Source organism: Canis lupus, chromosome 16 (assembly GCF_011100685.1).
Source record: "Canis lupus familiaris isolate Mischka breed German Shepherd chromosome 16, alternate assembly UU_Cfam_GSD_1.0, whole genome shotgun sequence".
NCBI classification, from domain to species: Eukaryota; Metazoa; Chordata; class Mammalia; order Carnivora; family Canidae; genus Canis; species Canis lupus.
This window is the reverse complement of record NC_049237.1, coordinates 59,183,526-59,199,375: the sequence shown is the minus strand read 5'-3', so window position 1 is coordinate 59,199,375 and position 15,850 is coordinate 59,183,526. Positions and strand designations below refer to the sequence as shown.

General features: G+C 40.0%; 1 protein-coding gene across 1 annotated transcript in view; it reads right to left on the bottom strand.

Moving 5' to 3' along the window:
• Positions 1-15,850, bottom strand: part of CSMD1 (CUB and Sushi multiple domains 1) — a 1,850,581-nt gene that overhangs the window by 124,925 nt on the left and 1,709,806 nt on the right. The window contains exons 51-53 of the mRNA XM_038560546.1: positions 12,463-12,651; positions 8,104-8,250; positions 1,698-1,886 (exon numbers count right to left, since the gene is read on the bottom strand). Of these exons, the coding sequence (XP_038416474.1) occupies positions 1,698-1,886; positions 8,104-8,250; positions 12,463-12,651 (525 nt within the window). The remainder of the gene's footprint in view (positions 1-1,697; positions 1,887-8,103; positions 8,251-12,462; positions 12,652-15,850) is intronic.

Here is a 15,850-nt window from a genome sequence, read left to right as displayed (position 1 = left end):
AGAATAGTTAACGTGTTGAAAACTGTGGGTTTGTTCGAGGAAGATGGCATTTTGGAAGCATCTTATGATTTGAGAATGCGATCACGTAGGCCGCGTAGCTCCCAGAAGAAATCTGAAGGCAGATATTCTAATCTCGCCCCCCCCCCAAGTGTGCTGTGTGATTCTAACACGCACGCCCGCGGTGTCGCTGCTCCTTGGCCTTGCTCAAAGGAGAGACCCAAGCATCTGCGCCACTCGGATCCCTCGACCAAACCTCACATGCTCCCGGAGGACCTGGTGTCTGGTGCTCTGTTTCTGGGTCACTTAGTTCAGCCTTAGACAGTCCTGCTAAGGGAGGAGACGGGAGCAGGAGAGAGTCACACGGATCAGAAAAACACCCTGCAGACCCTGTCTTCTGCCTTTCAGCCATTCCTGGAAAGAGCAAGGCCTTTCCCCTCAGAGCTCGCCCCTGAGCCGGAAGATGCCCGGGCAGACGGCGGGTTGTGGCTCCTCCAGAGTCTCCCCCTGTGCCCTCAGTGCCCTCTGTTTTGAGAGCATCTCCCACCTGGGCCCTACTTTGTGACTCAGGTTCTAGAGGTCCTGATTCTGGAAACGTCTACCAGTGTGCCCCCCGGCCCCCGCCCCGGTCCCCCGTCCAGCTTGCGGTCTCATCATGGTTAACTGCTATTGGCACTCTGTCCCCAGGGCGAGGGACACACGGCCCTCAGGGCTGTTCTCTGAGCAAAGAGTCTATGACCTTGACAGAGTAACAGGACATGGAAAGAAAATGAGAATCGCTTCTTCTTTAGAAAGAGAAAGTCCTCTTCTTTTACAGAGCAGAATCACCATTCCTAATGAAAGAAGCTACTGGATATTTGTGTTTGTCTTATATTTAAGAAGAATTTCTGGAGCTAGAACATAAATAATGCAAGCTAAGCATCTGATTAACTTCTTATGGCTAAAAATATATAGTTAGTGTGATAAATATCCATTATTGTCTCAGAGAGCAGTACCAGAAAACCTAATATCTATGAAAAAAGAGGAAAAAAGGAAGCCAATATGAGGCTCCATTCATAAATCATAATTAGCTTTCAAAGACCAATATATTTTATTATGAATATAAATCCCGATAAGACAAAACTATGAAAATTTCATGACTCCAAAGCCTTCAATTAAAATTAAAATGCCTTATTTGAAAATTTGATTCTTATGCATATGACAGATAAAAATAGCAAAAAAAGTATGAAATATTGAAATCAACTTTAACGAGCCCTAGATTTAAATGACCCAAAGAACATGAAATATGTAGCAGATGGCTCAAAGAATGAGTTTTTAATCTAAATTTTAAAAAGGGGGTTTTAGTAAATTGATTTTTTAATTAATGCAACTGTCAAGAAAAATTCTTTTGACTCTGAATCGAATAACATATTTTTTACTTCAAAATGCAATACAAGGAAATATTAGCATAACTCTACCCGGCATCTAGTGAATGTCCAACCATCCCCTGAATTCAGGCTATAAAGCTAAATCAAGCCTAGTGTAAATGTCAGAAATGTTTGCATGGCCAGTGGAAAGTTTAATTTGTACTTTTATAAACCCACATTCAATTTTTCCTTACCTTTTACCCATCGCCACCGCTTCAGTAATTCTCAATATGTGATTAAATTAAGAACAATAAATTTAATTCAAGTTTGGGGATGAAAAAGCACGTTTCTTACCCTGACAGAGTGGGGCAAGAGAATCCCATTGGTACATGCCGCCTGGGCTCCGTCTACACGTTGCGTTGCTGGAGCCAATCATTCGATATCCAGGCTTGCAAAAGTAATGCACTTTACTTCCGACTGCTCCGGTGGTCCTATTTAAAATACCACCATTCTTCGGGGTGTGGGTCAAGCTGCAGTAAGGAGCTATGGGTACGAAGACATACAGACACGAATCAATAAACAGAGACTGTCGCAGGTCCCTCGGTCAGAGTGATATAAACAGTGTTTAAATTGTGTTAAACAGTGTTTAATTGTGTGAAATCAGCACCAATATGTAAACCTGTTCTAAAAAGCATCCCCAAAGACCGAAGGCTGGCAAGGATCTGGAGCAAGGGGCACTCTCGCTCATTGCTGGTCAGAATGCAAAATGGTGCAGCCACGTTGGAAGGCAGTGGCCGTTTCTTATAAAACTAAACATGCTCCCACCCTACGATCCAGCAGTCACACTCCTTGGTATTTGCTCAAAGGCCTTAAAAATGTCCACAAGGGAGGAAATAAAAAACAAACAAAAACCCTGCACATGCACAGCGGCTCCATTCATAATTGCTCCAGCGTGGCAGCAATCAAGATGCCCTCCAGTAGGTGAAGGAGAAATAAACAAAGGTCCACCCAGAAGGTGGAATATTCTTCAGCATCAAAAAGAAATGAGCCCTCAAGCCATGAAAAGAAATGGTGGAACCTTAAATGCGTGTTACTAAGTGAAAGTAGTTGTTCTGAAAAGGCTACAGACTGTATGATTCCAACCATATGGCATTCTGGAAAAGGCAAAACAATACAGATGCTAAAAATATCAGTGGTTGCCCAGGGTCAAAGGGGACAAGCAGGTGGAGCACAGGGGGTACTTGGGGCAGGGGCACTGCTCCGTGATACCATAATGATGGATACGTGTCATCACACATTTGTGCAAACCACAGAATGTACAACCCCAATGACCCTGATGTAAGCCACAGGTGCTGGGTGATGATGGCATGTCCACGTAGGTTCACCGATTATAACAAATGCGCCACGTGGTGGAGATGCTAGTAGTAGGGGAGGCTGTGCATGGGGTGGGGCAGGCAGGGGGCACAGGAGAAATCTCTGTATCTTTTCCTCACTTTTCTTGTGAACTTAAAACTACTCTGAAAAAATAAAGTAAAAACAAAAACAATAACAAAAACAAAACCCAACAAACCCATAAAGCATCCCAAGACTCTGGAGCCAAGGTCTAATCTCTTATTTTGAAGTTTATTCATTTTTAAGATTTAATTTTATTTTATTTTATTTTTTGACAGAGAGAGAGAGCACAAGCGGGGGGGCGGGCGAGGAGAAGGGGAAGAGGAGAAGCAGACACCCTGCTGAGCAGGGCGCTGACATGGGGCTGGGTCCCAGGACCCCGGGATCATGACCTGAGTCAATGGCAGATGCTTCACCAACTGAGCCACCCAGGTGCCTCTTGAAGGTTAAATTACACACAATTGTTACTCGTTGTGAAAGCAGATCTCAACTTTCCAACTAAAATATTATAAGAGAATACATGGAAGCGTCAGAGTGAACTCCTTCACTCAGCCCCGTAAGGCTTACCCACCTAAATAAGCGGATCGACCACCAGAATAAGAAATGGTGGAGGTACAGCTCTGGGGACTTATTTGAAACAAAACAATTCTGAATACTGAAAAAGGAAAGTATTATTAAAATGGAGAAAATAGAAGATTATAACATTTTGTGATTAAAGCCATTAACTTTTTCCTTCCTCTGTTGCTAAGTGGGTCTGTGAATTGCACAGTGATGTAAGATGTGTAGCTTCTTTTCAACATACGGGACTTGAATAAGATCTGAAGAAAATGCACCACTCCAGGTCAATAAAAATCGCACAATAGCTTTAATCATTGTCTCTGTAGGAACTTTTTAAAATTGAAGATGGGCATTTGTTAAAAATAACACAGTCCTACGTACACAGCACACAACGCTCTGATGGCTAAAGGCTCTGCATGTTATTTGCACATTTAGAGAAACACATTTTATTCTTACAGTCTCATTGCAGCAAACAGTCCTACGAACTCCTTTTAGATGAATTAAAACAATAAAGGAAGTTGTGAAGTACTAGAAATGTGTGTTTCCTTTTGGAAGAGGAGTTTTAAGTGTGCTGCTTCCCCATGGGGGTCCGTATACAAAGAGCACACGTACAGGTCTAAATGCTTGATGTTGAACTTCTCCTTAGAAATAAGTTCAGAAGAAACGTTTTGAAGGTTCCATATCATAGCATTGCCCAGAAGCAAAGTCTATGTGTGTGGCCTTGGCTGTCAACCATGCTCCTGCAAGGAGCATCCTCAGAGAATATTCTCAGCTGGGTGATCTTCTGAAATACCGCTGCAATTCTTTTTTAAAGGACTGATTTTTATTAAGTTAAAATTCACTATCATGAAGAAAAATCTCACAGAGGAAGACACAGACATGGCCAACGTGCACATGAGAAAATGCTCCGTATCACTTGCCATCAGGGAAATACAAATCAAAACCACCATGAGATCCCACCTCACACCAGTGAGAATGGGGAACATTAACAAGGCAGGAAACCACAAATGTTGGAGAGGATGCGGAGAAAGGGGAACCTTCCGGCACTGTTGAGAATGTGACCTGGTGCAGCCACTCTGGAAAACTGTGTGGAGGTTCCTCAAAGAGCTAAAAATAGACCTGCCCTACGACCCAGCAATTGCACTGTTGCGGATTTACCTCAAAGATACAGATGCAGTGAAACGCCGGGACACCTGCACCCCGATGTTTCTAGCAGCAATGGCCACAATAGCCAAACTGTGGAAGGAGCCTCGGTGTCCATCGAAAGATGATGGATAAAGAAGACGTGGTTTATGTAAACAATGGAATATTCCTCAGCCATTAGAAACGACAAATACCCACCATTTGCTTCAACGTGGATGGAACTGGAGGGTATATGCTGAGTGAAGTAAGTCAATCAGAGGACAAACAGTGTATGCTCTCATTCATTTGGGGAATATAAATAATAGTGAAAGGGAATATAAGGGAAGGGAGAAGAAATGTGTGGGAAATATCAGAAAGGGAGACAGAACATAAAGACTCCTAACTCTGGGAAACGAACTGGGGGTGGTGGAAGGGGAGCAGGGTGGGGGGTGGGGGTGAGTGGGTGATGGGCACTGAGGGGGACACTTGATGGGATGAGCACTGGGTGTTATTCTGTATGTTGGTAAATTGAACACCAATAAAAATTATTTTATTAAAAAATAAATAAATAAATAAAATAAAATAAAATAAATCTTAAAAAAAAATTCACTATCATTACGAGAAACTTCCAATTCACTGCCCCATCAGCTGTGCCGTCTTCTATGTCCTTGTTCTAGACCAAATTTTGTAAGTTTTGAATGAGCAAAAATATTTATTTTAGGGAAGGAATGAGTATACTCAAGCATCTTGGCTACCAACTGTTAAAACAAAAAGATAATTTATAGGAAGGAGTAGGCTGTAGATCCTGCTCTAAAGGTAGAGAGAAGATTAAGCCTGTAACGGCCCCGGAGGGACACAGAGAGACCACATAATTCATTCCACATCACCTGGGATTTTTTTCTTTTTTATATTTTATTTATTTATTCATGAGAGACACACAGAGACAGAGGCAGAGACACAGGCAGAGGGAGAAGCAGGCTCCATGCAGGGACCCCGACGTGGGACTTGATCCTAGATCCTGGGATCATGCCCTGGGTCAAGGTGGTGCTAAACCACTGAGCCACCCGGGCTGCCCCACCTGGGATTTTTGTCATAGTTTAATCTGTTATGGGATATAACGTGCAGGATTGTTTTACCCTGTTGAGTCTGGTAACTGTCCATTTTCTCTCCTATTTGTTAGTCTTTTTCTACCACCAGGGTTTCAAGACACTTCTTCTCTCCTAACTCACCTAGAATGAGATATGGAGGAGGCCAGGGGGTGAACTAGAGGCCTGAGAACAAAAGGGAAAGGTTAGAGCACGCGGCCCCACCTAGACAGGTTTGCTGGCCATGGTAAGAAATAAGAGGACCAACGCTCAGTCCTCCAACTGCTGGTTGTGTCTTGGGAAAGCAGGGAGGCGTCCACTCTGGGAGAAGACTGGCCAGTCAGAGATTCTGGAATTTCTGGATGTATATCTGACCAATCTGTAGCTTTCACTGTCCCAGTGAAGCTCACTCACTTCATTTAGTATCGAAGGACCATTACTAACTCTGCGTTCACCTGTACTGCGTCGTCTAGAATCAGCTTTGGACAGCACTTGCTTTGTGTCTTTTGCTTTCAGCTTCAAATCATGTTCATCAATTATATCAATCCCATGTCCGGATGACCAGTATTTCATACACGTGGGACAAGCAGGGGTGTAAGATACGACATGTGGTCATATTACAGGCTCGAGCCCCCTTGCCCACACTGCTTTATAACAGAGACGTGTTCATTTAATCACTGCGCTAAAACCACTGGTGATGAACTCCTAGCAGAGGTCACCGAATCACTGGATTTTAAATGAAAATCTGTTAAAAGATAGATGCATCCACTGACAAAACAAACATTTATAGCCGTCTCTGAAGTTCTCCAATTTCCTACTCTCCCAACACAGTTTAACAAAGAGAATCTTCTTGTTTTATAATGAACTAAAATTCAAGGTATAATCATATCACCAGGCTACTAGGTTATTTGCTGAAGATAGGAGGAGATGAATTAGGTTCACCGCGATTTCCCCTGCAATGTCCAGTTTTGCACGTTGGACATAAATTCAAACAATTCTAAAGGTCTCAATATTTATTTCAAATCAAGGAACGTGATGAACACAAAGCCAATCATTGCCCTAATACTCTCCTAGCTCAGTCTAAGGGAAACTGTTTGATCCGTGAGCTCTTTGTTAATAAGCATTTTGAATAACTGCTTTGAGAGAAGGGGAGAGAAACGAAGGTCTGGGTATTTTATTAGACTTTACCAAGAAAGAATGACCAGATTTCATGCCCACTGTCTACACATCAGGAGCCTTTTCAAAACCTTGAAACCTTTTAATATTTCATGATGTCTACCAACCGGAGAGTTGAAATCTTATTCTTAAAACCACTATGGGGATCCCTGGGTGGTTCAGTGGTTAAGTGTCTGCCTTAGGCTCAGGGTGTGATCCTGGAGACCCGGGATCGAGTCCCACGTCGGGCTCCCTGCATGGAGCCTGCTTCTCCCTCTGCCTGTGTCTCTGCCTCTCTCTCTCTCTCTCTCTCTCTCTGTGTGTGTGTCTCTCATGAATAAATAAATAAAATCTTTAAAAAAAAAACTATACTTTTTGCTGCTCCTCCTCAGAATGTTCCTCACCGCTGACCACATAAAACACCAACATAGGAATCCGCAATCCCCTGTTAGCTATTGCTCAGTTAAATGTAGCCAATGGGCATCTTCCTTAGGGAAACGTATCTCAGTTATCACCATGGGAAATCGCTGAGTGAGATGCTGAGAAAAGCATAGATTTTTTTCTTAGTTAATTAACATATCTGAGGAATTTAAATTGTCTACTGTTTCTGTAGGACAGTGTAAACCTTAGGTGTGGGTCAGGTCATATTGGCAAATGTACACAGGATCTAATGTACATAGATATATTGACCGGTTTAATTAATATAAGTAACACTGGCAGAGAATAATTAAGATATATGGGGAGAGGACAAATGTTCAGAGGAAATATACATATGTAAACCCATATTAATTTTCTATGTGTTGGGGCACCTGGGTGGCTCAGCGGTTGAGAGTCGGCCTAGGGCTCCGGGTGTGATCCCAGGGTTCTGGGATCGAGTCCCTCACCGGGCTCCCTGCAGGGAGCCTGCTTCTCCCTCTGCCTGTGTCTTTGTCTCTCCCTGTGTCTCTCATGAATAAATAAAATCTTAAAAAAATGTATGTGTCTATACATATATGTATACATATATGTAGCCTACAAATAGAGGCATTCAGATAATCAATAAAAATACATACTATTTATTAGTAGTAAGAGGTTATCACTTACAAATCTAATAGCAATACAAATATCTCTTCCTGTTTGTTTCCTTAGCATTTAAACCTACTTTCAAATCAGTATATATTAGTTAATCTTTTAGAGGAAATGGTTTTGTTTACCCTATGTCAACTCAAAGTTTTATGATTTTAGTAATGATTTTTAGAATATTGCTCAACAAATGATTTCTTTTACCTGCTACAGTTTGGAGATTCCTCATTCAGAATAATTTCACATGATGTTATTTCTATGGGAGTTAATTACTCATCTTTGGAAATTAGGTTTATATTATAAATCTCTCTCAATTTTTTTTTATTTACCGCAGATCTCTTGTATTAAAAATGTTTTTATGCTAAATCTAAACCCCACTTACTTACCTGTATATCGAATCTTGAATCCTTTTTTACTGGTTGCATGATCAGTGGACCAGCGGAGATATAACTGATTACTCCTGCTCGTAAAATTGGATTGTTCAGTGTGGTTTCCGCTTAAGACCACTAGCAGAGGACTCTGACCAGAAGAACCTAAACAAAACAGAAAAACAAACAAAAAGTTCAAATATGAGCTAGCACCTATGAAATGCAGACCACGGTTAGCTTTTTATTAAGTTTAGGAGTCTAAATGCACATTACTTACTTACTTCAAAGGAAACAGAGTTCCAAATGAATAAAACAAAAAATATATTCCCTAATTAAAAAAAAACAATCAAAAAATAATAACCAATCAAAATAATCTCTCATTGTTAACACACACTAAGTAGATCCCATGAACCTTACCTGTAAAATAGGAGCTATTAAAATAAATGAGATTTATTTATCATCATTAGTATGGACAATCTTGTAAGCATATGGGGAATTACAGACTTTCATGTGATACTGGTAGAAGAATAAATTAGTAAAATAACTGTGGAGAGCAATTCTGTAATGTCCAATAAAACTGAGGGTCCATGATATTTCTATAAACTTCAGCACATGTGCGCTAGTGTTATTTTTATAGCCAAAAGTTTCCTCCAGCATTGTCTCAGCATAGCAAAACCTAGATCTTAAGTAGCATTTTGACATCTTAGAAAATAATTACAAGTGCCATGAAAAGGAATTCTATGCACATTTAAAATTAATGAGCTAGATAAACACTTACTGGCATAGGCGATTCTTAAAACAGCATATTGATGACTGAAGAAATCTAACTGCAGTTAAATATGATAGCGATTGTGTAAAAATTCAAAGGTGTGCCATATATAAATTATGTGTATGTGTGCGTAGGTAGGACATGGTATAACTGGAGATGCACAGTTACATGATAGACAGACAGATGGACAGAGGTAGAGAAGGAACCATAGAACATGTGCAAGCGTGACCCACCACCCTGTCCCCTTCAGTACTATTTCCTTCTAGGAGAGGCGCACATGGTATAGGATATAAGTGGAGTCCCTGAATTTCTCTGTGCTCCCTGCCTCTTAAAAAACAAAACAAAACAAAACAAACAAAAAAACAAAAACAAAAAAAACAGAGCCCATGGTAAATTTGACAAAAACCCTAAAATTCATTACATCAAGTAATGAGTCCACATCGGTATTTTTAAATTTTTTCACCTTTTGGTACATTTGAAATTTTTTAAAATTCAAGTCACAAAGTCAAAATCTAAAATATAGTTAATAGAAGCAAGTGCAGCATACAGTCAGCTAACATGACTCTTGGCTCCATGACTCGATGTCACTTCCTGGGAGGAATTGCTTTCCTGAGTACAGAAGCTGCATTTGCACTTCCTGGGCGTCGGCTACAACAGCCTCTGCTGGAGAACTCAGCGCCACCTCCTAGTCTGACATCTGGGTGGCTTTTCTACATCATGCAGGTCAGTCCCAGGGAGCACATTATGGGTGGGAGAATGTGGTCCTCACTGCCAGATGTTATCAGGGTATGAGACTAGCTTCGAGAGTTGTATGTAGGATTTTTATTCATGCAAAGGAACCAGGAAACCACAACTTCACTTTTTGTGTAACCCCCAATGAGAGTGGTTAAAATTATTTAAAAATAAGAAAAAATGCCTGTTCTGGCCAGAATTGTTGTCCTGCAAATGCATATGTTACAGGTCAGTATCTAGGAGTGTGTCTATACCTGGAGGTGAGGTCTTTAAAGAGGTCATTAAAGTCAGCTGAGGACCCTGGAATGAACCCTAATCTAGTAGAACTGGAGACCCTGCACAGAGAAGAGATCAGGACACGGACACACACCAAGGGGCGGAGGGGACATGAGGACAGATGGTACCCACACGCCAGGGAGAGGGGCCTTGGAGAAACCAGCCCTGCCCACACTTGCGTCCTGGACTTCCTGTCTCCAGGACTGGGAGGAAACACGTTTCTGTTGCCTCAGCCCCTCCGTGTTGTCACTTTGGGATGGCAACCCTAGTCAACGAATTCAAAAAACTAGTACATTGGGGATGAACCAGGCAATGTTGAGTTTCACCGGAGCAAAGTAGGATCAGATAAGATGCTACTTCCCAGTTTCCTGGAAGATGTCCCATACAAGGACGACCATATTTTATGATTAAAGAAGACTAATGTGTTTTGTGTGCTGGTTTTCCGTTGTGTCTAAAGAGATACTATCTATTCTAAAATAAAATACCAGTCGGAAATTAACCTGCATTTATGAAGTTTTACGGTATCACTTCTCGTGACAGTACTCAAGAGGAGAGCTTCAGGTGTTCTTAATCCAGCAACTAATTCTTCATCACTCTCCATCTGTTCTCTTTGCATAACATGTAAACAGCTTCGGCAAGGACTCGAAGGACTTTGAAAATACACATCCAGCTCAGCACGTGTACAATACAGAGCCACTGTGGAGCCTCTTGCCCCAGCATGGACACTATTAAGCATTTTACAAGTGAACGCCACAATCTTTATGTCGACACCTTTCTCAGTTGAGTTCTATTATGATTTTATGTATTTATGTATGTATGTATGTATGTATTTATTTATTTATTTAAATTGAGGAATATCCACTTCTGGAGCTTCAGACAGAAATGTACTCCTGGGATAATAAAGTCTAAAATCAGTATTTTCAACGCGTCTTTTTTTTTTTTTTTTTTTTTCCGACTCATTAGCTGAGTTGGAACCACTATCTTACGGAACAGAGAGAGGTGAGATAAACATGACACTCGATGCAAGAAAAATGCTAACACTTGATAAAATATTCATATAAAACTCTGCCCTTTAATTTTATAGACAAATCTTTGAGACTAGAACAAAGCTAACCATGGATCTCTGGTAATTTTAACAGCATCTGCTTTGATATTTCTCTCTGTTATCTGCTTTGTGGTTTGTAATGGGTGTGACCCACCCATATTTTTGGGGGATCAAACAAGCACTTAGGAAAAAATACTGGTAATGACTGCTCCTGCAATTGGAAGCAGAGAAAACACTGTTAGCTAAATTCCAATTCAACTATGGTCACACAAGGGAACGTGGACAGATTTAAAGTAATTATGTAAATATATTTCATTACATACAGCATGGATAGGAATATGCATACACACACGCACATTCCCACAAGCAGGCTCCTCACCTACTTTATTCTTATATGTCACCTAATTGACCTCAGAATTGAGTTTATCTGGTTTCTCATTGACGTAAGAATTCCATTTTTGTGCTTGGCTAATAAATTACGCCTTTCCATCCTAAAGACCACAGAAGAGGTCTTCCGTAGCCCATGCTTGTTTAACATACACTTGAAAAAAACACTCTGAAAATGAAAATACTGCTGTTTCTACATATGTAAGCGTGAATTTATTTCCAATTTACTAGCTCATGATCTTAGGAAATACATAAACTGATTCATGCGGTGTCTACCCATATGAACAACTTGACTATTAGGATTCTTCAAGGAAGTAGAGGGCATAGACACACACACAGAATCAATTACAGTAATTTTTTTTCTGAGCTGATTGTTATTTTACTGAACTCGGTGATGAGTCCATCAAAACATGCAAAAGCCTAGTTATTATGTACGGCCATAATTGTATCTTGGTCTAATTTTCTGGGCTATGATAATGCTTCTATACAAAGAAAAATATTACCATCATCTCCATTTCAAATTGATAATTCAACCACATGCTACTTTTAAGAATGTCATTGTTATATTAATAAATTCATTAGAAATGTGTAAAAATGTGTAAGACTAGAGTTGAAAACAGTATTAACATTGGGTAAGTGCATTGTACTTTTTTTTAAAAAAATCATTTTTTTTAAATCAGACATTAAAGAATTCTGTAGCATTTATCATTTAGAAATCTCTGGGAGCCACTATTTTTATATAGTTCTAGCAAAATAATTGTTTAAATTGCTTAAAGTACCTTTAGCTCTCTTAAGTTTCCTAAAATATCTTCTAAATCAATAGAATACTTAGAGAGAAAGGAAGAGCTGGATGAGGTCATCTATTGTAAATCCCCACATGAAAGAATTAAATAATGCTTCAAGTAAATTCAGGACATTTTCAGAGTGCATCACTAGTATATTAATCGCTTAAAAGTCGAAACATTAACAAAAGTATGTTCATGTTCCACAGACTCTTGAGATGGCACAAGTGCAGGAATAATTCATTATCTGTTTGGGGGAGATAAAATTTAACTCAAGAGTATGTGAAAATCCTTGTGTAACAAAAACGTCACGATGGTGTTTTTATCACACTAGGTAAAGGTCATTGGTAGGTTAAAAAAGAATAAAAAAAGAAGAAGAAACTTACCATCAAATACTTCCAGTGCGTCAAATTGCTTTTCACTTTGGAATGTATCCACAAAGATGGTGATGTTATAGTTTGGTTCCACTCTAATACTCCACGAGCATGTCTGGGAGTTAAAATAGTTGCCTGGGTAACCTGGACTGAGGATGACTCCAGAAGACTCTGTCCGGACTTCATTTGCAGGGCATTGTGCTAATGAGGAAAATACCGGTAAAAGTTTTCCTTAACAAAATGAATCCAATTTCAATAGGAGAGTTTCTATTCCTGTTTCTATTCCTATTTTTAAGCCAACGATGGTGGTCGGGGACCAATCCTAATGAGCTATGGCCAAATTTAATACAGGGCACAAACAGAGCAGGAGAACAACAGTCAATAATAACGAGTAACATTTTAATACCATCTTATGATTTAAACAAGAATTATATACACACACGTGTGTGTGTGTGTGTGTGTGTGTGTGTATAATACATATGTCAATATAAGGGTCATTAGGTAGATACAAAGACACATAGATAGATCCCATTTACCTCTAAGGAAATGTAGGGTCAAAGAGATTAGGTCACTGACACAAGTGTGGGGTAGCCAAGTGTGATAAAGGTGCCAAATTGAAAAGAAACGTGGAACCTGAAAGTTTCCTCTATCTGGAAAAAGGTGGTGAAGCAACACAATTGCTTCACCAGCTGATGACCCTCTGCGTGTGAAGGGGGGACGTGCTGAGAGAGGAGTGATTACCATGTGCCTTTCACTGTAGGAACTTTCTATGACTTTATTGCCCACACACCTTGACTTGGGGTAGGTGCATTACGGATTTGATCCTAGGATCTCATGTTTTCCCAATTCAGCTACCAAGTAAGACTTCACCTTCTCAATGCAATATTACAAAAACATTGCGCAACTACATACAGTAATAGATAAACTGTATTTATTTTTTGCCTTTGATTATGCTTTTAATTATATTTAGGATAGTTATTTTTGAACACTGGATGTTTAAAAATTGTTCGGGACCGTGATAAGAGATGAGTCAGAGACCTGGGCTGAAAGCCATATTGGATCTCTGGGTTGTTACAAGGTCAAGTAAGAGTAGTGATTTCTAAAGGATCAATTTATTATAATGAATTCTTTGTCAGTTTAGCATTACGAATGAATCATTAAGACAGAGTAGGGGGGACACCTGGGGGGCTCAGCAGTCGAGCATCTGCCTTTGGCTCAGGGCGTGACCCTGGGGTCCCGGGATTGAGTCCCACATCCAGCTTCCTGCAGGGAGCCTGCTTCTCCCTCTGCCTGTGTCTCTGCCTTTCTCTGTGTCTCTCATGAATAAATACATAAATAAAATCTTTTAAAAAAGACAGTGCAGTGGGCACACTGACATACTTTTTCCCTCCTGCTTTCCTATTTTCTTTACTTAAGGCTTTCAAAATAAAACTGATCCACATAGGTATGAACACACAAAGGAAAATCACCAGTCTCCTAATTAGTAGTTTATTTCATTGATAATTTATCTTCCAGAAACAGTTTATTTATACAACTATCAAGAAAAAAATATATAATATATTGATAATGATTCAAAGGTAAACACAGATATAGCAAAACTATTTATAAAATTTTAAAGTTAAATGATCAGCTTTTCCTTCATGAAAAGGAGCTTTTGTTAGAGGAAATTGTGTCTTATTGGTTGAATTATCTCCTTTTAACTAATTACATTAAATTTACATTTATTAAATGCAACTAGTTAAATAACTTTATATTGATTAATTAAATTTATAGTCTTACTACATATATTTTGATATAATTTCCCAAACAGATGGGAAAAATTTATGCAATACATTTTAATTTAAGTAACTGTCTTATTAAAAGGCAATTTTGCCTTTTTTTTCTTTCATTTATCCTGGTGTTCTTATTCAGATGTACCTTAAAATTTAGAAAATGTTTATGCATAAGATCACCAAAGATGAATCATTTCACAGAGTCCTTTTAATAAAGAAGTATTTTAGGTAGATTTTTAAGAATATTTACAATGTTAATTAAAGGTAAGTTATATATAAAAAATAATAATTCAAGACAGTCAGACTAAAGCAATTTAGTTTAGAAAGTAATTTCCTCTGTGATGGTGCTAAGGTCACCCTGTAAAATATACTATGCCCTTTTAGAAATGGACATTTTGGCATTTTCTAAGAGAACACAATAAAAAAAAAAAAAGATTTTCTATCTGGAGGCATTTGTGAGGGCCTGGGGTTGGAGAATCTCCACGGACCTGCTTTGACTTCGCAGTGAGAGTCAGAGCGTTCCTCTGCTCTGATGAGACCGGAGAGCAATAAAGCTACATGTCGGGTCATGATTACATAGACACATGTAAATGCTTTCCTTCGGGCTGAAGCAGTACAGGGGCCAAAGGTGTTTCAAGGCCTGGGATGGTCTGACCCCGCGCGTGCCTCCTCCTGAATAAAGGTGTCGCTGCCCCTGCACAGTTCATCCTGCTGTTATTACACATGGGAAGCCTTTAGCCCAAACCGCCTCCTTCTGATTTCATCACCACCACTATAGTTATTAGGCAACACTGGAACTCGGTGTCATCCAGAAACAGGAAACTGTCTGCTAAGTGGCTGGAAGCCACCTGGAGAGTGGACAGGGTTTGAGAGCTGTGAGTGGTGATAAATCACAAGCACAATCTTAAGCACAGTTATTTTTATTCCCTCCATTTTCCTCAATATGCTGCTTCTGATGCTTAGTGAAGATTCAATGAAAATATGTGACGTTCTTTGTTTCCTTTTGCTTATAACACTTAATATTTTTTCCAGACCTATGCATTGTTTTAAAATGCACTTGGGTATGTATCCCTGGGAGCGAGCGTGTTTTTGATTCCTTTGTTTCTCTTGCTCCTTCCTAGGTGCCTACTCCTTCCTGTCCCTTGCTGTAAACCTGTTGCCAGGAGCAACGCCCACCCACAGTGGGAAACGTTCAGAGACTGTGGGCTTTCCACGGGCCCAGCCCGGCTGTGCGTTTCTCCATCAGCACTCACAGTGTAAACACACCCTATCTCCGCGGGGGACACTGGCTACCTCCCACTATGGGGAGCATCTGTGTGAGGTTCCCATCAGGCACCTCGGAAGGAAAGGGCCTCTCTGAGACATTCACCTGAGTTCTGAATCACCACACCTCTGCATGAGTTATTCCCTTAGCTTATTTTTGAAGAAACATTAAATGTGAGGCTTAAAAATTATTCAATGCAGCTTGCAGGGCTTCGGCAGAAGCAGTGCAGTCAAACATTAGTTCATATTAATAATTAAAATGAATTCTTATAAGCATCCATAGGTCCCGGAGAATTGGGAAAGAGAACTCTATGAACAAGTGGGAAAGCCGTCACCTGAAGCCCTTGAGGTGGGTATTATGGTCA